This window comes from Lathamus discolor, chromosome 3 (genome assembly GCF_037157495.1).
Source record: "Lathamus discolor isolate bLatDis1 chromosome 3, bLatDis1.hap1, whole genome shotgun sequence".
Classification (NCBI taxonomy): Eukaryota; Metazoa; Chordata; class Aves; order Psittaciformes; family Psittacidae; genus Lathamus; species Lathamus discolor.
In genome coordinates, this window is record NC_088886.1 from 56,571,508 (window position 1) to 56,599,249 (window position 27,742).

Genomic DNA, 27,742 nt, shown 5'->3' on the forward strand with positions numbered 1-27,742 from the left:
ATGCCTGCTATATACAGTTTCTTCCTACTGTTTTTATCTATCCTAGAATGAGATGCTTTATTCCTACAGTGTTTACCTAGTATGGAAGTAAAGAATTGAGCCACAACAAAGCACATATCAGGAAAAGGAGTGCTCACCTCCATGGAATTACTCTACCTCTGCTATTGTCTAAATTCATATTCTCTCTAGCTGATATTTGCTTTCAATTGACTTGAAATGCTAATAAGGATTTGTCTAGACTTCACTGCTTAGGAATCCCTGATATTAGTCAGATTTACCATTGTTCTGTGACCTAAGGTCCCTCATCTTCATTCTAACCTGTCCATATTAACTCACACACAATAAAAACAAGACACAATCGTATGCCTTCATGACAACTGAGTTGCTCAGCCAGACATATGACAAATGCTTGCTTAGAGAACATTATGCAACAGCTTTCCAACAGTAATTATACTTTTTCTCCAAACCAGTGGCTTTTTAGCTTTTAAGCCTACTCTGAACAGAGGAAAAAGTCAGTACAGTGCCTTATCTATTAATAATACAAAATATCTGGCTTTCTGGGAATTCTACAAGCAAATTACTTTCTTGCAAAGATCAAAGCAAGCTACCTATAGTCCTTTAACGGAAAAAGCTAGGTTATTGAATTTTTAAATCTGTTTTTAAGTGAGCTTAATGATTAGTAAAGGTGCTGGACTGACAGCTCTAGAGACTATCCTCAATCTATAGCACAAACAACATTCCAAGATCCTCCACTATGTTATAACTCCCAAGGGTTTGATACTAACCGGTTGAATCCACCAAGACTGTTATGAAAACACTACTTAAGCTTAAATAATGAAAGGATATGTTTAATAAAAGCAAAAAGGCAACAACAAATAACTAGGTTGTATTGCTCTGGTTTACTACAGTTTTAAGCAACACTATCAGAGCTGTGCATTAAAAGGCATATGGAAACAGAAGCAGACTACAATGCAAAGATGACTGGGCGTTTTGCACACAGCATAGTGTTAGGTAAAGACATTTCTTCACAATGCAGGATGAACTGAAATGAGCACAGCAGTTACATAAGCCATTTTGGTTTCAGGACCACCTGATCTTTTTAACTAACAAAGTTATTACAACTATCAGAGCAAGGAAGTTTGATGACAGAAATTTCATAGGTTGAAGGTTTTGGCAGTTTAAAGCTTCAAAATCTGTTAACTGATATTAGGCAAGCATCCTTTTTCTTTTTAAGCAATCTCAGTATAATGCCAACGTAAAGTTCATCCTCGCAACAGCAAGAACTGAAAAAAATCTACACATGGACTCTTCTGCTTGCACAAATGCAGTTTAGTTTCTAAGTAAATTAGCCTTAAAAGTTGCATCAAAAGACATAAAGGGACTTATTTTCATGCACACAGCCCCAGATGCAGCAAATGCGATACAGTGAAATGCAATCAACTCATGAAATTAAGGAAACCCCAAGACAGAATATAAATGCTGGTTTTGTTTCATGTCAAATCACATACTTAAGCAATTTTTTGTTCACTTACATCCCAGAATCAGGGCAAGATTCATGAGTGAGTTAGTTTTATTGTATTCATTTAACATAATGTACGTTGGCAAAATCAGATACGGAAGCTGTAATAACTATTAGATAAACAAAACCTGCTAGAAACGAAAGATAGGACAAAAGTTGCAAGTGATCAGACACAGTAGCATTTTATCACTTACCTCATGGTGTAGCTCAGCTATCTGATCTTTCAGCTCTCTGATGTACTGGTTAGAATCAGATTTATTAAGCTGCCCTTGAATTTTTCCTTCTTCTTTCTGTGTTGGTTAAAAAAAAAAAAAACAAACACCAAAAAATCCAACAACAATAGTATATCAGAAATATTATTTTAACTGTCTACATATTTTGTCATGAAGAGAAGCTGTTCCCAGACACTATCCAGTATTTTTCATCTGGCTGAAGTTACAGCAGGTTCTAGGGGTGTCAGTAGCTTAGACCTTCTCAATACTAACCTTAGTACAGGCAGGATGCCACGGAGGAGCATGAAGAACAATGAAGCTTCACAAGCGGAATTCAGACCCAATGTACATGAGGTTGCATATGCAATTTAGTAAAGCATTCCTACAGAATGCTATCAATATATGGAATGTATCTTAGTGTGCATTATTTTCACTACAGTAGTTTTCTTTTAATAACAAGGAATTTCCTTTGTCTCCAAGTGACAAGTAAACATGTTCTTTCATTGCACAGCAGGACATGCACTGGGAAACACTACACAGGACAAGATTTCTTCTCCCCTAAAGGATGTTGTAGCATCCAAAACACTGAGGTATTTATCCTAAAGGAGTTCCAGAGAGCATAAGTGAAGAAGGGTATGTCCCCCAGTATCAATGCTGCAAGAGGTATAGAGAAAAAACTGGCAAGTAAAAAAAGCCAGAGATGAAAAGGAATGAAAGATTTTCCTCACTTGTCAGCCAGATGCAGCTCCTAAGTTTCAAGATGTCTAAATAGGATCTGCACTTGAATGCCTGCAACACTAGCTTTCAGCTTGTGTTTAAAGTGAATCCTAATTTGACTAACTCAAACTGATAGATCTGAGATAAATAACTAACCATGATAGAGGAGACAGGCAGCTTGCTACTAGTAAGTCAAGAGCAGTGTTGCAGGGTTTTCCAGTTGACAACAGAAAGCACTTTGCTTTTGTGTAAATCATACACAATCAATACACTACAGAAATACAAATATAATGGGAATATCTGATTTTTCTACCTGTAGCTCATTTTGCTGAAGTTTTAATTATACTTAGAGAAGCAAACAGTTAATTTCAACAACAGGCAAGCTCAAAGGCATTTGCAAACATAATTTAAATTCCTTTTAGAATGAAAGGTGTCAACTGTTCCTCAAAATACAAGACAAAAAGCTTTAATGGAGAAGTTCTTTTCAAACATCCCTCTGAAATACCAGCACCAGAACAGAACGTGTACCAGAACATTAAGGAGGATGGACAGTAGACCACCTTCCAAACCCTTTGTTGCATGAAGGGATAAACCTTGAGCACTGTCAGTGTGGGTAATCTCAAAGCAATTTCTCTAATTTCAAGCAATTTTTTTTCTTGCAGCAAGGTATGCATTACAATATTACTTGAAAACTCTGTCATATTCATACTAATTCATAGTACCTGCAACACAGAGGCACAAGATCCTTTAATGCATAATTCCATACTGAGCCTAGTTTCCAAGGCTCAAATTCACACACACAAATAAACTTCACTAACTGTTCCTGTCCTAAATAGGTAAAACACACACAATGTCCCCCCCCCACCCCCAGCATCTCTCTTTACAACAATGACTACTAGCATTGAAGAAACCAAAACAGAACACAACCTGGAGACTAAAAATAATGCTGTTTACATCTGTAGATAGAAGTTTCATTGCTGCTGGAAACTAAGATTCCAGACAATGAGAACAACCTCATCTTTTGTGATAGCAGGAATGTATAGGAGAAATGCATGTCTAAGTCCTTGTCCTCTGTTTGAAACCCTGACTTTCAATTTAAACCTCTTGTTCTAGGACTTCAGATTACTATGTAACCATACATTATAGTATCAAAAAGTAAGAGTAAAGCAAGCATTTACCATAAATAGAAGAGAGGTGTCACAGCCCTTTTAAAATGGAAGTGTAATAAATAGCTGAGCTTACATTCAAACTGAGGACAACAAGACGTCAAACAGGCATTCCCAAGTTAAGTCAGAATAAGCTAACAGCAGAAGCAATATAATTTACTAGCTTAAGCTTGGCACCGCACAAATAGCTGGAAGCTGCTACTGTATACTATACAGAGTATGTCATATTGGGAGTTAAAATCTCATTATATTCAAGCGGGTTTATTGTTACTTTTTATTCTTATTTTTCTTATTTTTATTTTATTATTTATTTTTACTTATTTATTATTTTCTTTATTCCTCTTATTCTTCTTATTTTTATTTTTATAAACTTAATGCAGGTATCGCAGAATAATTTGACACATATATTTGCTCTTAGAAGAACTGACTCTAGCTCCAGTCAGTTGGAGCTGAATGGAAGGCATAAGCCTGGCTTGCAATATCCTCATTATTAGTGAAGGACAAGTAAGTTCCAGTTTTCCTTTCAAAACTACAGATTTTGCAGAGCTCAGAAATCACAAAAAACATACTTGGCGCAAAAAAGGAACCCTGCAATGGCATTTTATACAAGCATATGTAAAAAGTCATGCTATAACTTCGTCTTGCAACATTCACAACACTAGAGGTCAGAAGCTTATCCTTCTATCTGGCTGCAACAGAAATCAGATATTTCTAGCTAAGAAATATCAGGTATTTCTAGCTAAGTAAATAAGCTATTTAAGTTCTATAAGCTACAAAGTCTGTCTACAGTAGGTAAATTCAAAAGATGACGTAGGAAATTTTAGGATGAGGTATCAGAGTTGTCTTAACAGCTGCTGTTCATCTCTGAGCAAATACAAAATTCTACCTTGGCTTTTAAATAAGCCAGATTGATCACACTGTTAATGCAGTTATTTAAAGACAATCATACAGGTGCAGTAGCAAGCCCTGCAAAACATGCAGGGGTCAGACACTACAGCATTTATGTATTTTTTAATTCTTACCAAAATAATCTAATTTTGAGAATAAATAAGTAGACAGTTGAAAGTTTACATGTTTCAAATGAACCAAAGCATTTATTTTATAAAAAAGTAGTTTTTCCTGTCAGGTTACCATCTTTAAGTCACCCAACATTCTTTGAAACTAAGAAGCTGTCTCATCAATACATATATTTATTTTCATATAAGTACAAAATAGTCCTATGATCTGCAAAATTGTTTCACTTTCCAGTCACATTTTGTATTTTTACTAAGTTCAGATCAATTTCTGGCTGCTTTTAGCTTCTGTTAATCAAAAGCAAATTTTAATGTGAGTAACTTAGTTGTGCTAGCAACACTAGTTTTTCAGGAGGGCAGCTTGACAGAAGTTGAATAGAAAAATTGTCAGCAGGAAAAATTTCAACATGGCATTTCCTTCTAACATGACAAGCAATATGAAACAGCATTCCCTACTATCTGGTGTTATCTGTCACAAAGACATAACACTTTCTACCAAAAGTTCTGTAATTCTAGATTTGCTTCTCAATCTACCCTAGATTATACAGCACATTACCTATTACTGATGATCATTTCCTAGTGTTTTTAATCACAATACCGTATTACATAGATACAATTTCTAACTCTTGAGACTGATCTAGTCATGAAGCAACTGACATCAGTGTTACTATTTGTTTGGTAACGTCAATTAAACTTCACCAAGAGATAGGCAGGGAATTAGCTAGGTAGTGAGTGACATTGAAGTGGGACAGAAACTGGGAAGTAAATATACAACAGGTACTGAATAGAAGTGAAACAAAAAAAAAAAAAAAAAAGACCTTAGACAATAACACTCATGGATTCTTGCAGATTGCATCTTCAGCCTGCTATCTGCAGGATATGGCTGTTCCATTTAGTTAGTTAGTTGATGTACTGCAGGGCAACTGAAGATAATAATCTTCCAGGAATACCTACTAGCTCTTTATCATTCATTTGTTTCTCTGGAGATGAGTGTTTTCCATTCTTCCTTACCACATCTTCCATACTGTAAGGTACCAGACAACCCCACTAACATAAGATAAAAAAATTTCTTTCAAGTAGCTTGAATTTAACTGAATGCTTCCTATTGTAGCATTCCCTTTAGTAGGAACCAGGCATTTCACTCTGCATTGGTTTATACTGTGCTTGAGAAGTTTTGTACTTCTGTTTTCTACTCAGGTCAACTGTACTAGATCAAAAGTGAATGTTAAGACTCCACTTAAAATTATAAGTCTTTAAGGAATGAACATCACACCTTTTAAAAGGAAACAGCATAAGCAGCTGGTGATCTCTCTCCATGTTTGGTTTTTTCATTATTTATTTACTTTAAACCTAATTTTATACACATAGAATGCAGGTGGTTATTTGGCTTTTGCTGGTTTTTTTTTTTTTTTTAATGGGGAGCACTATTATAGAAAATCTGTGGTATCTGGAGAGGTCACAGCAATACAGAATAGCTGATCTCTAGGCAAATAATAGTCATTTTGAGTTTAAAGTTAACATACAGTGAAAAAGACACACAACATATCAATAAGCAAAGTGTATTTTCAGAATAGTAAAATAATACAAACTAGACAATTCTGTGATGTAGATATTTTGTTTAAAAAACACTGCAGTCATACGTGAACTAATCCCTACATCCATTTCCCTGCTTCTGCATCCTGGCCCCACTGCAGTGCCTGCCTCCTCTTCCCAGAAGGGTTTTTAGAAAAGTAATGTCAGTTGGTGTTACACTGTAATTAAAGATCCACCATCTTGATGTTGCTGCCTTTGAAGATTAACAGCTGTCTCCAGTCTTAGGGTCTCTTCGAACAGACCAACTCTACCAGCACTAAGAGGGTTAGAAAACCTTCTATCAGGCAAGCAAACACCCTAGTGGTCAGGTATCACCTTCGCTCAAAGGAAAGGTACTTGTTAACAGTGTAGAAAGCCAATACACAACCCAACCTCCTGCCTCAGAGGCTGTGTAGAGTGAGGGAGTAGCATGGGCAGTGAAGCAGGAAGTGAGCCCTACAGATCAAAAAACAGGCGCTAAAACAGAACTCACTTAGGCCCCTTCAGTTTTGGAAGCTCTCACCTTTCTCATCCTGCTCTGAAGTACAAAGTGATTGTACTTGCATGCATACCAGAAGCTACACCAAGAGCTCCTGAGAAGAAAATCTGTTCCCCCCAAATCTGCTTCTTAGCATGTGGAAAAATCCTGCCCAACAGAAAGTATCAGTTGAGACTCATGGTTGTCATCATGCCTAAATCTTCCTTTGTCTGGCTTTCAAACAGAAAAACAATTTCTCTGTACCTTCAAAAAGCAGCAGCAGCTGGTTTCAAGAAACACACCCAATGCCTACTGAGAACTACTGAGCACACAGAGCTTAAGCAGCATAGGACCAGGATACACACCTGGCAACATGCAGGGACAGACTATTTCAAAGAATGCTGATCTTAAACCCCTGAACCATTACTGTCCAGTATCCCCTAAAAATCAAGTATAGCAGTCATAAAATTAATATAAATAACCACGTCACTGGAAACCTCTTGAAACATGCTGGAGGCAATAAGCTCAACTGACATTTAAATATAAGATACAGAAGATCAGTATAATCAAACTTCAGTTGTTTCATCCTAAGAGGAACACAAGCACAAAGTTTTCTGTAACACTCTTGTAGGAAAAGAGACACACATGAACAAGAAAATCAGCTATTTTAAATTATAAGAAAAAAATCTAGGATTATTTTCACTTTAATAACTGTGAACATAATAGAAGAAAACCCAAAGCTTTAGGCAGCCAAAATCCAGGCACACCAGTCAGTTGCTGTTCCGCAGGTAACAGTGTATCATCTTTACTAAAAAATGTCTAGAGGGTTGGACATTTCCTTAACACCCTTGCTTTGATCTTCTCTGACTTAGAAATATTTACTTGGTAACAATCTGCCTCAGCCTATTTTCAGGGGAGGCTTTTAAACTCTTACTCTGTGGCAAAAGACACTGCATTAAAAATGTAAATGAAGTTTATTCAAAAGGGTAAATGTGGTAACTAGTGTCCTTTCAGTGACTTTACAGTGACTCATTCTAGACTTTCAAAAAACATCACTAACATCACATACCACTATTGATAAGAGTGAAAAAAAAGTTTCCTGTAACTTGAAAAGATGGAAACAATTTCTTTACTCAACAGTCAGTACTTGGAAAAGTTATTAAACAGAGGTCATAGAAAGGCTTCATTCTAACGAAACAGTGCTGAAAGTTCAAACTGTGGAGGAGACAACCAGCCCAATCATGGATTTCCTTTACAGTTATTCTCAAAGTAGCTTTGACATGGTTAGAGATAGGGCAAATGTGACAAAGTTCTCTGAATCTGCCAGGAAACACATCAGGAGGAAGTGATGTTACCCCCTCTACAGATCCACCTAACCAAGAGGAGAATGAATTCTTACAGCTAGTTTTTACTTTAAGACCTGAGCGGGGTTTCCTGTATCACAAGTGCGCTCTGTACTTCTCCAACCCAAACCAGCCATGGATAATTTTTAGCTATGGATAACTAATAATTCGCTGAAATGTCTTGCTTTCATCCTCCTAATACTTCTAAGTCACATTTGCTTCCCAAGGGTTTTATAAGCTGAACTGGCAAGTAAGAGAAAAATAAGGAGAGGATAGAGGAGGAAAAGGCTGACAAAGGAAACTTGGTTTATACATAACTTTAGGGTTTTTCTTTATCACTTCTGGGGCTTAGTTATAAGGAACCCAAGTTAAACTTCAGTTTGGTTTTTTTTGGTTATTTTTGCTAAGGAATGACTTATACAATATCCATCATGTATTGGACTATTCCCTTGCACTTCAATACGCTTACACAGAAGTTTAAAAGCATAGGATCAGGAACTGAATGCCTGACCAAGATGACATTCAGAATATATAAAAAATAACATCCTAACATCACAATAAACTGACATATTGTTGCATAGTTACATCTGCTGTTAAATGGTAAGAGTTCCATCTTCTTCTCCCTCTTTGTCGTTATTACTAACCAAACCTATGAGCAGCCCAGAAACTGTGATTTAAATCTAGCATTTGTGCACGTAATGTCAGATCAGTTCTTATGTGGGAGTAGTGATACTCTGCATTACAAATTTAACACCAGTGTCTTGCACCTACATGAACAGTCAAAAGAAAACTACACAGTTTAGGCTAAGCATTGCTATGGACCATGTGGACTGGCACTAAATCCCTAGAGCTTCTTAGAAAAGCACCATCCCCCTCAAAAAAAGGAAGGTTATGTGGTGAGTTAACTTCCTCCATTTTTATCAGCTTTGAAACAATATGACCAGCAGACTTGTGATTCTGTGTTAAAGGCACTATTACTTTGAGACTGACACCTATGCTCCAAGACTAGCTAAATGTATTTATGGTATTAAATACTGAGTTTCAAGTCATTAAGGCACGTCAAGATTAAAATGCCCTCTTCTTCCCACATCAGGTCACAGCAATTCCAGTGACAAGCTGTACGGAAGAGAATGCTCTTTCTCCAATGAGGAAGAAGCTATTTAGACTTCCAACTTCCTTAAAAAGCAGCTTTTGGTTTATATTTTACAAGCTTTGGGAGTTACAGCTTTCCAACTGCGTGATTACCTTTTTTGGTGCAGGTGTTTCAGAGGCCTTTGAGCATGAGTACCAAAAACGGAGGTTCTGGTCGTAAGTTTTACATTTGTTGACAAAACACACTGGTCAAAATCATCTGTTTGCTTACAGAATCTTAAAAAAAAAAAACCAACAAAAAAACAAAACAAACAACCCAACAAACAAACAAAAAAAAAAAAACCCCAACTAATTGTCACAGCCAAGTAAAAGCATTTCAACTCACAACTAGAATGGCAAAAATAAGTAAATCAATGTTAGAGGAACTTATTCCTACCAAATCACTTTTGTTTCAAACGTCTTTATGTGGTTAACAACCAAAACTTGTATTTCACAACTGAAGAAATTTTATTTCAGGCTAGTACAAGTTTGAGATAAATAGCAAACTCATTAAATTAGAAACATGAATCACAGCCACAAAATGACTTCATACTGTGTACAAAGCAAGCACAGCCATTCTTATTTGCACAGAAAATGAAGAAATTTACTAAGAGACTGCAGATCTAGAAATCAAACAAGAGAAAAACAACAAAAAACCCAAGGCCACCTAGAATATGTGAAAAATGGAAAAAACATAAGTAAAGATTGCATCATGAAAGCAGTAATTGTGAAAACAAAGGAGGGATGATGCAGAACAACCTAACATGAAACAATGCAGTATCATGACAAAAGAGGGGCAGCATAATCTTTGGATGTATTAGCCCGAGTAATGAAATAGATTACATTCCCGCACTTTTTTACCTGCCTTATTACAAGATATTATAAAAACTTGCATGAAATTCTGGCACCCATAGCTTACGCAGACATATGATAAAGGAACAGAAGAGAGCTGTGAAATGATTGTGCACTGATGATTTGATCAGTCAAACAGAAAACACAGATGTATTTACATTAACAAATGAACACAATTCTAATTGGGCAACAGCTATCATAAAAAACATCATGCTCATTATGGGATTCACCAATTCTTAATTTCATAAAATCAAGACTAGAGTACTTCTGGGGAGATCCGTGTCAGTCAAACAGTGGAAGCAGGATGGCATCTAAGTCATTGCTAAAGTAAAATAATGCAAAATGGATGCTGGCTCCTTGCCTACAAAATCACATTGTTCAAAGCAACCTTTTTTTTTGTTGTGTTTTTTGTTTGGGTTTTTTTTTGGTTGAGGTTTTCTTTGTTGTTTTTGGTTTTTCATAAAATGCTAACACATGAGTAGAAGATTGACCTAAACTCAGCTACTCTCTTATCTTGCTAGATGATAAATGATTCATACGTAATACTTAATGTACTTAGATAAGTATTTCTAATGTACTGATCATAGCATTATCTAAGCATTATGTGATTAAAAAACATGATTCCTTTATCTTAATTTAGTGCCTGCTGCACTAGAAGAAAAATATTCGAAGTGAAAATTCTTTTTGAAAGCTCCATTATATTTATTTGTACATTCCATATATGAAGAGATGCAAAAGATGCAAGTAGTTGAGAAATCGTAGGAAAAGAAGGCTTTGACACAACACAGTAAAATCATCACCTTGAAGGAAAGATTTGAGAGAGAAGAAAGACACTAGCAACACTGGTTAAAAATAAAAGTAAACTAGAGTAATAGCTTCTAACTTAGGAATTATAACCAAGAAAACCTTTGAAGATAGGCACAGAGGAATTCAGACAGGACAACAGTATATGAGTATAGGAAGGACAGACTACTAAGGCATCATGATTTCTCGAAGCCAAGAAAATATAAACAGTCATGTCTGGTTCTCATCAAGGGACAGTGAAAGCTCCAAAAGGAACTGAAAGCACAAGGAACAGCACGGAGGCTAAAGGATGCATCTTTAGATCCTACAGTGATATGACAGCAGTAAATCACATATGCAGTTTCAAGATTTACATAATGGGAGTAAGAGTTTTACAACAAATCTTCCAATCCTGGTCATAGCAGAAGAGAAGTAAGCACAGAAAGGAACTGCTGCTGGAATCAAGATGTGTGCATTCTTTATTTTTGAGGCAGGCAGAGAATGTTTTTAATCTCATCTATTTATCAATAAAAATTACCAATCACGGGACAAACAGAAACACACAAGTCAGTTTCACAGTCCATTGCCTGTAGCACAGTGCATGCACAGAAGAAATTATTAAAGCTCATAAGTCTGCCCCTAAGACAGATTTCAGGCCTTTGATTATAAAGGAGGCCCACTCAGGAAGATAGCATTATCCTGAGAAAGCAGAGCACTGCATTCAGAATAGGTTAATAAGGAAATAAAGTGGAAGAAAAGAAACCCAGTAAGTACAAAAAGTAATCAGCATCAGGTTTCACATTTAAGGCCATCAGCTGTTACCTGGATTTCTAGTTCAGCAATATGCTGTTGGAGCTCAGCCACAGCTGCAATGCGGTCTGCCTCACGGAGCCGGACTGCCATCACTTCTTCTTTACTCTGAAAGAAGTAATAGATTGAAGCTAACAAATAATATCAGTTTCAGTTAATTAAAGGCCATGTGCTTTTACCCAAACTCATGTCAGTAAACTGAATATAATACTGTAAGAACTATCATACCAATCAATAAGGCATACTCTAGAGAACCCAAATGTCATTTTAACTGAAAGAGTTGTGTGATCATCTAATGTAAATTCCAAATTATAATAATATAGATTAAAAAAAAAATCTGTGTAGTTTTGGAAACATGCTGTTATAGATTTCCAGGACCATAAAACAGCTTTCTTGTGCTCCAGAAATGTTGATTGTAAATTAAGACAAAGTATCAACATACAAAACCCCAATTCATGCTTCAACTTTTGACTTTATACATAAGCAAAACTACACAAGTTACTTACTTCATCACTCTCTTTATAAAAAAAAAAAAAACAACCCGAAAACCAAACACAGGACCACAGACATTCTCAATCTTGTCTAAGTTTGAGTATCTTAGTCACATAATACAATGAAGATTTGCAAGATGGTTTAGAATAAAATTCTAATGCCTGTAACCTACAATCAGACTCCTGATATAAGTTTCACCTGTCAGTTATAATGAGAGACAAGTTGCGTTTTGACAACAGAGAAGGAGATTCCCTTATTTCTGTTTTATGAAGCAAGGCCCCAAGACTTCAGAGCACAAGTAACCACAGAGAAAAGAGTGATAGATACTGACTGGGGAATACTTTCAGCTGAAATACAAGTAACTCTGGGGAAGAGACAGACTAGGCCCAGGTGCACACACTTTTCTGGCAGACTGGTGTAACTGTGCAAACTGTAGTTACTGTACAGTTTTCAGTTATTTTAATATGTATTTCAGTATTTCAGTTATTTAATATGTGCTTCAAACTAACGGTACTTAGCCACCCTTCATTAGACAATTTGGTTGAGACTCAATTGAACATGCCAAAGCTTATCTATAGTAGCTACTTGAAAACATTCTGTTCATTTAAAATCGAAGATTCCTTCAGTGAAAGCACATCATCTACATAATCCAATCAACAGCATTTGTAATCACTGGAGTCCATTTCAGAGGAACCCATCATGTGCTAACACATTATTGCTAAATTCTGCTGCACAATTGCTTGAATGAAGCCAAAACCACGAGTCCGCAGGATTGCATGTATCTAACTGAAAGCTGAAGGACAGACTGGCTTGGTTTGACTTTGGTAGCTGAAGTGAGTTGATAGTGTCGCTCTAGATGACGGTGATGCTTTATCTCTGAAACAGAACATGTTCTCAATAATTACCACAAAAGTTGATATGGTAGGAAAGACAAGACTGGGGTGGGGGCACAAGTCTTACGTTGTAAATTCTTTAGCAAAACTGCTTAGAAAACTCAGTGTTATGTTTCAAGAAACAATGTGAAATTAAGTGCTTGCTGTAGAAGCAGTCATCAGGTAAAGGGGGGAAAACATAACAGTACACACCAGTGACAGAGCTGACATTTAGGTAGTATGAGATGCAATTGCTTCAAATATATCAATTTCCACATATGTATTTTAAGCTATCCTTAAAAGAAACACACACACAAGCTGCAGAATTCATGTACCAATTCTGCACAGAAAAAACTGGGGATTTGAAAAATTCTAATGGATTATTTTATGATACACCTATTCAAGTTGAAATATTGCTATCTAGCAAAAATGTAGTGACAGAAATAAAACTAGACCATGATTTCAGATTATTTGAAGCAGTAAGAAGAAAAATCAAACACCAGTTTCTAATTGAGTCAGGAATAACAAACTTGCTAGATTTAACATGCAAGGTGGAAGTCGTAAAATATTTAGTGCTACAAAACCTTAACATTTGTCTGTATTGCTCCAAGACATCACCTGAAAGACTACTGAAACTTTCTTCATCAGTTTTGAATACAAAGTTGTTGTGTAAGTAACATGAAATAGCTTTATTTCAGTTGTTTACTTGGCAGTACTGCCTTTTAAATTCAGCCTACCTGCTATTATCTGTATTGCAAGCCAAATCTAAATTGGCAGCAACACTATCTGGCAAAGTTACAGGCACTGAACCCACTTCTGGAAGGACTCTGGAGGTATGACAAGCCTGCTGTTACTGCTGGAGGCTAGCCCTTCACATTTTTAACATATGTCTTACACTGTAGCCATAGGATACTGGTTCCTCGTACACCAAATTAGTACCAAAAAAAAAAAAACAAACCAGTAATGGTTTGGGCTTGATAAGATAGGAATGTTTCTCTTTCCATATTAAACTTAAGCTTTTATTTTTTAATTTCAATTCACTTCAACATTAAAATCTCATTTCCCTGACACAATGAAACAACCTTAAACAATCCCAAGCAAGAATTTCCTTCATTTATTGTGGTACAGAGGTGAGAGACAGGAATCTAACATAGTCTCTTCAGAAACAAGAAAAAGTGAAAGCATTTGGCATGAATGCTAGATTAAGCTAAAAGTCATGATTCCAGTAGCTTGAATGTGGAATGACAGAATGACAATCCTTACAAATCAACTATCAAAGAGCAATGGCTTTTTATTTCCTTTCATTTTTCACTTAGCTGTGAATTATCATAGAGTTTGAAATTGAAAAGTTTTTTGTAAGTGTGAAACAGCAAGAGGGAACTCAGTACAAAGTTATGTCCTATTTAAGGAGCAGGAGAACATGTAAACTTGTAAACGTGGCTTAATTTTTTTGATGACAGCATTCTTATTAAATCTGTACGTTACTGAATTGGCTGTATAAAAGAGAGTCAAATCACAACGACAGCTCACAATAAATGTCAGGGATAAAGGGAAATTGGAACACGAAAGGAAACTACATTGAAGAAAGGTACCTTCCATCAAGTTAAATGTTAGCATCTTTCAATGCAGTTGGCAGAAAAACCTTGTACATTCATACAGTACAAGAGTCTATATGGTCTTAAACTAAGCCTCATCCCAAGAAGTCACAGTCTAGCTCACAGTTAAACACTAGAGCTCTAGGTAATTTCTATGCAAATTGGTAATATGTCTTTCTATATCATAAACATCCACTTGGAAAACAATTTTGACTGTATTCTTTTTCCTGTTGGTGACTGCAAAACAAGTTTCAGGATCTAATGTTAGTGTAAATCAGTATCACTACTTCACCAGCTATTGACCATTACTACTTTAGGAGAATCTCTAAAAAATATGGCTGGTGCTCAGTCTACTACTATCACACTTTTCTCTAAGCCATGGTAGAACATAACTTTCCAAGCAAATTATCCCAGTGAGAATAGTCATTAGTCAGCTTAAAGACTCTTTTTAATCAACATTAAAACTTCCGAATATTGACTACATCCTCTTCATCTCTTAAGGATTACTGAGTGCCTTCAGTATCAAAAAGCAATCAAAGTTATGCGTTATATGAAAAAACACGTCAGCAAGGCAGTGAAATAATGCAGAAAAAAATCAAAAGGAATAATCTCAGATTTTTTTTTTTAAACAAGGCACTTAGGACACCAGTGATTATTGTAAACATAAACCAGCCAGCAGAAACAATTTCTTCTAGTTAGGATCCAGTGTCTTGTTTCCTAAACAAGATGGGGTGGAGTTTGAAGACTCAGAAGTTAAACGCTTTAGATTCAGGTACCTCTGGAAACAAATGGATCTGGCAAGACAGCAAGGAAAATGAAAGGCTAAAGAAACCTGAAATACCAGAGTACATCTCAGTTATTTAATGTTCTTAAATTTCTATAAAATGGAACTGAACAACAAAAAATCAGGAGTGTGATACTATAGCAAATCTATGGACATTAATAAGGCTGTCATTTCATCTCCATGCTAGGTGATAGTGGTAAATCACTCAAGCTACGGTCTTCATTAATACTGCCGACGGAAGCCTTTGATGGAAATGCAGCTAACACAGTCTTCAGGGTACATATGTGTGTTACAAGCAGAATGTATGTATATTAGATAGAACTGAGAAACAAACATTCAACCAATAACAGTGTTCTGCATGGATAAGAGTAGGAACAAGTAGTGAACATACAAAGGTTTTGTTATCATTAAAGACAAAACTAAGATGTGATTATGAACAGCAAATTCTATAACATCTGCTCTCAAGTTGCCAATTGACAACCAGTTTAATCAATAATATTCCAATTGTTCATTTCATATTACAGTACTGCTTAACATATAAGTATCTTCTTTAGAAATTACTGATTGCTCAGCACTAGCTAATTTCATGAAAGTCTAATCGTACATCTTTTCGATTTAAGTATAAAGTTGTTTTAATGTCTCTAGCAAATATTTTAACTGTAGTGATTTGTTAACTAGTACTTGTTTTTATTTTTTTTAAGTAAATTCAGTAGCAATTTCAGGAATATTTTCAACCAAGAGAAAAAAAAGCTTAAGACTTGTCTTTTATTTCCTGTCTACATTATGTGTGCTCAAGTTAAAGACATACTTTATTAGTAAATGGTAATGGATTCAGTTATGAAAAATAATTAAATCTGAGATTCAAACACCAGACTGGGCTCTTTTGTGCACTGGCAGTAGTAAAACCAGCTTTTGCCCAGTGGTTTTGTGCTGTCACCTTGAAGTCTAGTTACTATTAGGCAATGAGTAGTGTAACACTCCCTCCTGTAGACTTCCCCATTCAAATACTACTTGTACTCCCTTTCTCTGAAGTTAAACTAATTCTGCAGTAACAGTCAGTGTTGAAGTAATGAACTTCTTTTGTCAGTAACGACAGTCAGAGTCCACAGTTACCAGAATCTGTTGTGGAAGAGTGTCTTTTTATAAGTTATACACAGACACTTTTCTGAGCAGAACCCCACTTTAAAGTTTATCTTTCTAGAACCACAAAGAAGTAGCTCTGTCAAAACCTCAAGTGATTTTCGTGAGATAGTAAATTCAATGCAATATTGTCAAATGAGTTAAGAGAAGTTTTGGGTTTGTGATCTCTACTCAATGAAGACAATTATATCCAACAATAGCAGACAAGACTAAAAAGTACATCCACATTAGCACACAAATAGTCAACATTGTGAATAAATATTGTTTACCTTGCATTCAATCTCTGCTTGTCTACGTTTTGCTTCATTCAGCTGAGCAAGGAGTCCTTTGTTCTGCGCAGAAAGATACTGTACCTTCCCCTGTAGGTTGGTAACCTCTTGCTCTGCCCTTCTTAAGTGGTTACTATTGATCTGATTCTGAAATTTATGACAAGAAAGGCTAAGAAAATGCATGTTAAGGAAAGATCTTTGACATTAATTTAACTCCTTAAAGTCTGACAAGAATGACTTGTAGATCATTTAATATAAAAAACTTTTGATGAAAAGGCATTCAGAATTTTCTAAATGTAACCAGAAAACTTTGCATGATATTTGGTTTATGACCACAACATTCAAAGTGTTCTTAACAAATGACTCATTGTAAGAACATTACTGCAAAGCTCCTGCACTTGTTTTTCCCAATCGCTTACTTAGATAGGCCAAAGATTTTGTGAGCTTTTCTCTCAACTACAGTAAGAAGCTGACACATCGAAGAAGCATCAGGTAGGTTAGAAATACTATGTGCACGTTTCTTTCCAGTGAATTCCTGAAAGTAATGTGGCACCTTAATTGAGGTCACTGCATCAGTACAAGTCACACAATTTTTAGATGAAACTGTACATAGACCAATAAATTAAAATGAAAACCAATTCATTTCTGTCAGATGGCAGCTGAACAGCACAAGTATGTACAAAGACTTGATGCATAAACACTAAAGTGAGAAGTACCTAGAGATGTTGTGATATATAATCCAGACAGCAGGATACATATGCCCCCTACTGACTAAAACAAACACTCAGATGGGGAAAAAGTAACAAAAGCCCACATTTACCATAGTGAAATAGTATTAACACTGCAAGTAAAACTTTAAAAGGTCAGAGAAAACTTTTATCCAGTTGGTACAGAGAAAGTGGTGCCACTGTCAGAAATGAGCCACCGTGCTCCCTGCAGTTAGTTCATCTTTCTAGCACACCCTTACATGGTTTCCTAATACCTGGGATTGCTGAAGCTTGCCAAGTACAGCTTTTGCTTGTTTAGCCTTTTCAATGCACAGACTCCTTCAAGTAACAGTTACATTGAGGAGGGATTTCATGGGAAGGTTTCTCAAAAGCCAGTTACAAAACCCTTCTCAATCAAATGCACATTATGCTTATTGATTCAGTTGACAACTATTTTGCTACGAGTCCGCAGTTTAATAACCAGATTCATCGCCTCATTAGATAACCCAGCATAGGCAATTTCATCAGAAGAAAGAAAATACTGCCATTTGAAGAATTAGAATTACTGTTATCAGCATAATCAGAATTAGGTTTGTGAAATTTAAGACACCTTAGATGCATTTTTGTTGTTACACTAGTTAAAATTTAATGAATTACGATTCACACACATTTACAGATTCTACCAATTAATCCAAATGAAAAATTCAGAAAATCCTGGAAAAGACTAAATAAAAGACGTTAGAGTAAGTTGGATTGTATGTACTAGTCTCCTTCTTAGTCTAAAGGCACTAAAAAGCACATTTTGGAATTAAAGTTACACCTGTAGACGGTAAAGATAATCGGATCTCTACCATTTGACACCAATTTGCCAGCATTTAGCTCCATTAATAGATGCTAGTGTTCAGTAACATACCTGCGTTTCCATCTCCATCATTCTTTGTTTGGTCTCTTTCAGTTCAGCCTGAGTTTCTGCTTCTCTCAATCGGACTGTCATCAGCTCATCCTGTAGCTCATTCACTGTGTTTTTTCTGGGAGGATCTTTCCATCTTCCAGTGGTACGAGCTAGATGACGCTGAAAAAACAGCATGCCATTGCCGATAATGCCTGATCATTCCTGGAGTCCTCTTATTTCATTTAAGATCTCAGAGTTTCATAGAACAAGTTACCACTGTGCTTTTGTTTGTCTTAAAATATAGAAACCCATGGAAACTTACTAGCTTTAAGAACAGACAATTAAAAAACTGAAGGCAGTCATTCACAACTACAATAAGAGAGTAAATCACAGGAATATCCTGAGACTTTTGCCTCTTTCCAGCCCTTAATATTTAGTGAAATGGTACTGTTCAGGTACTGCCTTTCTACCAGAACAATTAAATGGCAGCACAGGCTCTCTGACATCTAGAACAACAAGGAGTTAATTCCTAACATACTTTTGAAGTAAAGTTTCTTGCGGCAGCTGCGTCTAAAGATTTTCTCACCTCAGCAGCTTGATCTGCAACCACTACTTTCTACTTTATCTCTGCGTCTCAAAATTATGCTTTATTATTATTCATTGAAAATAAAGATTGTTCAAAGCATATTGCTACACATACCTGCCAGTGTTCCTCCAAATCTTTGACTTGCTGCCTTAGTTCTTTGAGACCCATCAGAGCTTCTGCTTCTCTTAATTTTACTGCAATCAGTTCTTCTTGTAGTCTAGCAATGTTTTCCTCATCAGGGAGAGAGCTGTTCCTCTGCAACAAGGACCATCCTCTTAAATATGTATTTGAACACATTTGTGCTTACTGAGACCCACACCAAAGATATAAACATGGAATAATAATAACTCTTCTTACTAGCCAAACTTGCTTAATTACATAGCCTCTGCAAAACCAAAGCCTTCAAAAATCTAAGTTCCTGGATATAGCAAGGGTATACAAGTATCTTCCACCAGCCAACTACAGAAAAAAAAGTAGGCAAGGTAGTTTTAGGTATTCTGACTTCCAGATTTCCCGGAATGGTATCCCTAACAGAGCAGTACTTAGACTATTTTGCATATGGCATCTAAAATATAGAGAAAAATCTGAAAGATTTTGAGCTACTTGATAAAATTAAAGCAAATTCAGAACTGAAATTACACCTTTAAAGTTGTAACTTTCATTTAGACTTACAGGAAATGTATTTTTTGGGAAGCCATCTGCCTTTGTAAAGGAGAAAAGATATATTGACAAAGGAACCATCCATTAATATTGATAAACAACAATCAGACAAGAAAAGGTATTACAGATGAAAGTGCATGGATGTTTACAAAAACACGTAAGGAAAAAGTAGAAAGACTAAAGAAAGCTAAACAGAAAACAGCAAAACGCAAGGCAGGAGTGACCTGGGTAAAGTAAAAGAGTGATAAAAGCACAATACTGAACGCCTGGGAAAAATCAGGGGGAATAGAAGGGACACAGTCTCCCTAACTACCATAGCCCTACATCAAATTATTGGTCACCTAATACTTGAACTGTGCTTCATCCCCTTCTACTGTGTTTCTCCATAGTAATTTTCAGCAAAATGAAGTATGTATGTATGTATGTAATACTGTGATAGTTGCCACGTCTTCTTGAGAGATAAGAGCAAAGTGCATTATTAACATTCATGGAACACAGCACAAGAGCCATTTATGAGCATCTCCTTGTTTCAAAATCACAGGATCCAAATATTGGCAAATATAGGAAATGATAGGCTGTGTCTCTGAATGTTTACATCACTGATAGTATAGCCATGCAGGTCTTGGGTTACAGAGCAGAATCTTCCCAGGTTACGTAACACATCACTAAGTAAGTGGTAAAGAGCTGTATTTGTAGGAATTTCAGGGAGTTAACTTAGGTCACTTTCTCATGTGCTCAAGTTCATTATGACAGACTGTTACTACTCTGCATCTGTGTTTATCTGCTACACTGGTATTTCACTTACTGCTCCAGTTTCTCCTTCACATTAAAGTTTTTGATGTATGCTATCTTCATACTGATAAGGGCTAAGTGAAGAAGTAGTCTCTTTCTGAACTTGGAAAAATAACTTAGATACCCAATTCTTATCAATGGTCTGTACAGTAAAAACTACCAGACTGTTAGCCTGACAGACTCCTATCAAGCACCTCAGATACAAAAATAAAAATCTTTATTCCAGTGCGTTAATCTAATTACCTAGTAAGTTCTGGCCACACTGCTGAGTATACAGCTCTAAAATTTCCACGAGGAAACAACTTCCAAAGCCAATACAACAGGATCTGAAAACCATGGTTTATGTTGGGTCAGTGTCCTGGGTTCAGTCAGTTAGTGGGGTTTATATTTCCGTTTCTTCTATTTAATTTTGCATGTAAGTTTTTCTTCAAAGACAAGTAAACATTTGACAGTCGGTTTGAGTACAACTTGAACTCTAGCATCAGTAAGTCACAAGCTGGGATGGCACGCAAAAAGCAGTAGAGATTTTGACATCAGACAGTGGAGGTGTTCTTTCCCTGCCCATAATGGAACGAAGTGGGAGATACTCAAGAACCGGGAATGCTGAATCTTTCCTCCTCCCCTCTCAAACTATTTATTTTCACATCACCTCAGCGCTCACTCTGAACCTACTGCTCTTGTTGCAAGATAAAATTGAGGCAACTGATGTTTTCTGCAAAGACTCCAGCAGAATCCATGTTTTGCACTGCAGTGGACTTAAGAAACAGAAGAAAAGTGATCCGTTCTTCACAAACCTTTCTAAGTGCAGACAGATCTTATGTTTTTTGCTAAATTAACTTCAGGTTTGAAAAGTCATGAAAACATAGAAGAGAAGATACAAGAGCACAGTAATGCAAAGAATTACAGGGACCTGTATTCTCTTTCTAGTGTTATTTTATATAGAGGGTCCTGGTTTGATTTACCTTTTCCATCTCTAGAACTTTATCTTGCATCTCCTTCAGGGCACAATGGGATTCTGCTTCACTCAGCCTGGCTTGCACCAACTCTTTTTCCAGCTGTAGCACAAAGTCTTCACTGTATTGTGAACTGCATTTATGCTACAAAGTTTGCAGAAATATGTTTAGTATGAAGCACAGATGGTTTGAAAGGGGGTTTATTTGCCAGATTCAAATGCTTAACATTAGGAATACTAGCTTAAGATCAACAGAAGTGCTTACCTTATGCAAGCCTATTAACATGTCCTTCCAGACTGCTAAGAACTGTAATGCTGTGCCTCTCCAGCAACTGTACCTCCACACAGCCAAATGTGTAAAACCAAACTGAGACTCTGATTAGCACTGATGAGCAACAATTCACTCTTTGTTACCCAAACTGAAGAATTCTCAAAGGATCTGTGATTATTTTGATATATGCAGAAAAAGATGCTTAGGAAAGACTGGCTAATTGCACGATTAATGCAAGTATCTCTCCTAAACCCTGCTCACTTAAACTCTGATTTAACAGAAGCTTTTAATAACTTGGATTTAAAATAAAGTCATGCATGCTTTAATGCACAGCCACTATGGTTTACCCCTTTCTTCCAAATCCAACCCTTAGCTCTCGTTTCTCACACTATACATATTCCTTCAGAGATTCTCTTTTAAAGCAAGCCTTGTGGATTTATGAGAAAAATCCAGGCACAAACAGCAGTATAGCTCCTTCTAGACAGACAGCATAGGCCAAAGCTACAATGAAATTTGGTTCTTTCCATATAAGACTTACTCTAAGACTACCCCTGACCAGCTTTGCACACCCAAACATATACCCTCAGTAATAAAACACCCTCTCCAAACCTCATGGGGGAGGAGGATAAAAAAACAAAACAAAACAAAAAAATAAATCACAGTTCTGCACAAGTTAATTCACCATTAACTTATTTCTTGCCTGTTGATTAGCTGGAATTCAAAGTGAGATCTATCCTTTCACTTGATAAAGCAAAATTTCATTAAATTGCATCTTTCAACAGATGGATCCAACTGAAGTTGTATTAAACATTTATATTCAAAAGACCCACTTGCTCTTTTAAACTACTGACTGACGGAACAAGTTATTTTCTTTCTTCCCTGTGTCACTTTAAAATGATTTGAGATTCACCATAGATTGTCAGTGGTTGAAAGGCCACGCCATCCTACAGCAGCACTTCTATTGAAATCCCCAAAGCACAGATGCCTAGGTAGTGTATGCATAGGTACTCTAAAAATTAAGTTTAAAGGGGAATCATTTAGTACAGCTTTGGTGCCATTAAATACATTGTGAAGAATATATACTATACTTGGGTTCACAGATGTAAGTTTTATTCAATTAACAATGTAACTTTAAAATCCATAGAGCAATTGTTATACCGAAGATACAACAATTTCTTATTTTATTTGCATCAAACAATTTAGTTTTCTGCATCTAAACACAGTTGATAAAATTAACAGAAGAGCCTTCAGTCCTGTAGGCTTCTGTTAGGGGATGACATTCCTTGACCTTTAATGCACAAGCCAAAGGCAAACAGGACAAAACAAGGATTTACAGCATGTAACTACATGGTCAAGGAACTGGGTTTTGATTTGTTTTTATACTTCTGCACACCACCTAACCCTTTCATCATGACTCAGTAGAATCAGAATTCAAAATCTACAGTAATGTTAGTGTTACAATTTGTTGTATTGTTATGTATATATACGCCTACAGGGAGCTATAACAAGGGGATTTATACAAAGCATTAAAAGGCAGAAACAGCTCACAGAGGTAGTCTTTAGTGTCATTAAGACTATCCATTTAACTGCTCATTCTACTTAACTGTGCAGTTGAACAAAGTAAAAAGACCAGTATATTTAATATTAGCTTTTCCTTATGCAATACTAATTTAATCCCTCTTATTTTTAATTCACATATTCTCTTTGCCTCAGCAAGCAGTGGAGGTAGGCCTGATTCGAGTGTAAGAGAGGATGGGTGGACAATGCTGATGCATTTCCACAATTGCTTCACATAATCTTTCTTATTCCCTGGCTGTTGGTACAGTTTCATCAGATGATACACACAGCAACCTAAATGGACCCTATGTTTCTTGTTCCAGATTCTGCTTATGGAACAAGAATGCATGCAGTGCTCTTCCCTCAGGTAAGAAGTCCTCTTGTACTTCCCAGGAAGCAGAGAGAAAACAGGAGATTTGAAGAGCTGAATACATATTGTTACAAAATCGGGATGCAAGTTTATTCCAAATAATTTTGGACTACAAATTTAACTGATATTTGTGAAATCATAAGTAAATTTACTCATCCAGTTTTAGGCACAAGTCATTACTTCTTTAAGTTGTCTTTAGATTTCACCTGCCTAAGGAATACGCAGATAAGATAACTACTTATCTCACCACAACAAACTTCAAATCAAGTCTTGATAGACTGGTACCCCCTCTCCCCCCTCCGAAAAAAAAAAAAAATACAGCCAAGATAAAAACAGATTTAAAAAAAACAATACTCAAAATACTCAAAGTTATAAGTTGTGATATTTTGCTCCTTAAAACACAAAATGTTACCTGTATATATACTAAATTGCTAACAAGTTCATAGTTAGAAGAGTGATAACTAAAGACTGACTTCTTTAGCAAAAGAACTGCTTTTAGATATTTTCCTTAAGCCCTAAAGTGTCTGACAGAATCCACAATGCCAATCCAGATTTCCAGGCACCAGCCAAATATTTTAACCACAGCAACACTGTTTGCCTTGGCCGTCTTGAAAAGATGTCTGCTATACAAAGCACTCCAAATTTAGTTCTACAGCCATCTACCTCTGAAAGAAACAAGTCTTTGCTTGGCTTCACAGAACTGTATTTATTTTCCCCCAACACTGCTTAAAAATCTTAGTAACATCTCTGAGGCTGACATAACCATTCCTAATAACATTTTGGGTGATGATAGATTACACATAGTTACAGAATGCTTTTCCTACACTGAAGGGCAACTAACAGATGGTTCAGCAGCTGCCCAGCTAACTTTGTTTGCACATGTAAGCGCTAACTGTAGTACTTTACAAAATACAGTAGCTTTATTTTCTGCTTTTTGGTTGCATAAAAGAATATAACGTAAAAAACCTATATTATAAAATAAAGCAAAGCTTCCATAAGGTTGCATTACTCATTTACAAGCGCACATTACTATTATTATCACTTTAGCATGAGTTGCTGAAAAGAAACTATGCATTATGGAGTTGCTGTAACAGTGACCAGATACATGGCTATAAATTACCTTGCAAAATGCATATGCTTCCATCTGAATGTTTAGTCAATTAAAATTCTATCTTCACATAACACACTTGAAGAGCCTATTTAAAAATAAGATGTGAAGCAATTTAGCTTGAACTCTCATTTCTCACATTCGATTTTCAAGCATGCAGACTGATGAACTAGGTAATCATTGAAAATTAGAGTATCATTGGGAAAGATTGAGATCTGTGCTCTGGAGGTGTATTTAATTGGCAGAAATCATTTTTATACATCCAGCAGAAGCCATCTTTTTAATTTAGGAACAATAGCAGAAAAAGGAGAGAAAAACTTCAGTGTGCAATTATTAGGAGCAAGTTTAAACAGGCTTATTATGCTCATCCCTAACTCTCAAATGCCATCACTCTTGCATGCCTTAAAAGAAAACTTTCTGTACTCTGTTGAAGTCAGGTACAACTTCCTCTATGCAGTTCTTGATTTACTATAAGTATGAGGAAGAAATCTCCTTCCTCTTAATCTTCTGGTTACCCACCACATCAAGAAGCCTTTGGCAAGTTTCTATATTTAAAGAATATAAAGACAGATTAGTACCATTCTCTTCAAAACCATTCTGGCAAATATGGAGGTAGCTGAAGCACTGAACTCCAAGAGCATTTCAGAATATTTCTACCTTTACAAGTATTTTTTCCTAGCTATCAATACAAAAAAATTGTGCAGGTTTTAAAAACTTGTTTTTAAAGGATTTAAATTTAAAAATTAAAAATTTCTAATTACACCAGTTTTAAAAACCTTAGTACAGAGCAATGCTGTCACAGTGTAAGATCTATAAGTCTGCATCCAAAGTAAAATTGTGAAGGCTCTCTCCCAAGCCTTACTATTTTCTGCTTCCTTTCCCGCCCTCCAAATCACCTCAAATACATTCAGAAATATATAGAATACATTTGATTACACTTTAACATGTGATTTATTATATGTTCATTACTACTATTTTCAGGTTGTGTGGGAGAAGCAGAACTTCCTTTCACTAAGAAGCAACGATAAGAGCTTAAGTAGACTCATCACACTGTAATAAAGTCTGGTTCAAGTAAAAACTCCCTGCATGTATTGCAGCACAGGAAAAATTAAAGTTGCATGTAATTTGGGCTTCTGGTGTTGGACTCGAGTGAGAAGAATATTCCTCTACCCATCTCTGTATTCAGCCTTATGAATAAGTGCTGCTTCTTTATATACACACATCCTATAAGCACTTTCCATACTTACCTTTAAGCCATCCAACCTGTATAATCAAAATCTCTATCAAATCTCATAGAGCAGGAGTGCTATCAAATCTCAAGATGGAATAAACCCTAGATAATATTTAAATACAAATGCATAAACTTTTTACAAAGGATGGGTTAGCTTTCTTAGACATGTTATGGCTTAGAGAATATTTTTGCTATCAACAAAACAAAACCCCTACTCTTATGTCTCCTGCCTCATGATTTAAAAGTAACAGTGGGTTAATTTGGGGTTGTGGAGATATTTGGTTGTTGGTTTGGGATTTTTTTTTTAATCACATAGTGTTCAGAAAAAGCAGCCACAAGTACCCTTAGGCAGTTCTTTTCATACATTCCTATTCAGAAATTCAAAGCCAAGCTTTATAGTTTCTATCATGCTGAAATAGACAACTCAAGATTGGAAAAGACGTAGATAATAAAATATGTAGGACAGAAGCTTTACCATTAAGTAATTGCAGATAAACTACGCAGTTCATTTTTTGAGAGCAATCATTTTTGCTAATCATAAACAAAACAAATAATTGGAGGGAAAAAATATTAAAGCATGTATTTGTACAACAAAACTGAAGAAGTATTGCCAAGAGCAAAAAAAGCTGCTGGCACACGGAAGCAGCAAAGAGAGTCATTCGTCTGTGTACTCTAAATGCAAAGCCAAAATTCAAAACAAATTCATGGATTTCCACTAGGCGGTACCCTACGTGTACGCTGCTGTTTACAGCTGTTGCTCCCGTTTCCATGCTTGGAAACACACTGTTAAAAGCCTGTTCAATTACAACCGTTAGCAGTGCAACAGAGTCTGAGGAACTGCTAACTGAAACCATCTTCACACTTGAATCATGTTGTCTATGTTAATTCAGACGGTCCTCAAAACCAAAATACTATTCCTTATTCTTCAAAATTAGTCATCTCCTAGGCACAAACCCCTTTATAACCATGTCGATTTACAGCTTCAGTTCCACCCACAGCCAGACTACTTCCGATACTCATGTTCACATTTAAGAGAGAGAAAACAATGCTCACATTTTACTTACTCTCTGCTCCTGCAGAACCTGCCCAGTCTGCTGCCCTCACAGCTCCAATCCAGCCAGTTCCGCCATCTGGTTATCAATAGTTTTGCTCAGGACCAGCTCCCATTCCTAGCCAACCTACTAAGCTTCCCCATCACTGCTACTTAGTAAGGTCCGCAGCGTAATTAAGAGCATTAGCTTAATTAACTAATAGATAAATTTAGCATTTTAGTCCCTTAACTTTTAATTCAGTACAGGTAAGTAACACGGATGCTTCCAAAAACACATTCCAAAAGCATGTGTGCTACTATAATCAGACAATAAACACCTGGCTACCCAGTCCATAAACATTTCTCATTTTATTTCACAACAGTTTACAAAATACCTAAAATTTTGTAAATCATTGCTAGAACATCCCCATCTTCCCAGTTATAATTTCATGTTCTTTCTCTGAAGAAAGTGCTAAAGAAAAAGCAGCACTACACATTATAGAGTAACAGCTCATCAATAAATCCTTGCAACTAGTCTAGAAGATGTACTCTTTTCTTATGGCAAAATGCACCACTTACTTAAACCAGTATGAGCATACTCACACCAACATTGCTAGTGCACATTTTATTCAGTAAGGGAAGATTGCCAAAATTGCTGTGTCCCCTCCCGTGTCGTTCGTCCCGTCCCCCCCCCCCCCCCGGCTAAGAGAAGATACAGAGCACTTTAGAAGTGGCTTAGAGGCAGTTAACTTCAGTCTCATAGTAACAGCCTGAAGCCTTGCACATTATACTACCTAGTATGGTACTACTATAGTACATACAAACACAGAAGAACTAA

The 27,742-nt window shown here is 36.2% G+C and overlaps 1 protein-coding gene across 7 annotated transcripts in view; it reads right to left on the reverse strand.

The window, feature by feature from the left end:
* The window catches only part of EVI5 (ecotropic viral integration site 5), a 79,605-nt gene that overhangs the window by 20,641 nt on the left and 31,222 nt on the right, over positions 1-27,742 (reverse strand). For all 7 annotated transcript variants that reach the window (XM_065675387.1, XM_065675389.1, XM_065675392.1 and 4 more), the window contains 6 exons: positions 21,348-21,482; positions 19,048-19,188; positions 18,369-18,527; positions 16,749-16,895; positions 11,609-11,704; positions 1,714-1,809 (listed from right to left, as the gene is read on the reverse strand). In XM_065675387.1, the coding sequence (XP_065531459.1) occupies positions 1,714-1,809; positions 11,609-11,704; positions 16,749-16,895; positions 18,369-18,527; positions 19,048-19,188; positions 21,348-21,482 (774 nt within the window). The remainder of the gene's footprint in view (positions 1-1,713; positions 1,810-11,608; positions 11,705-16,748; positions 16,896-18,368; positions 18,528-19,047; positions 19,189-21,347; positions 21,483-27,742) is intronic.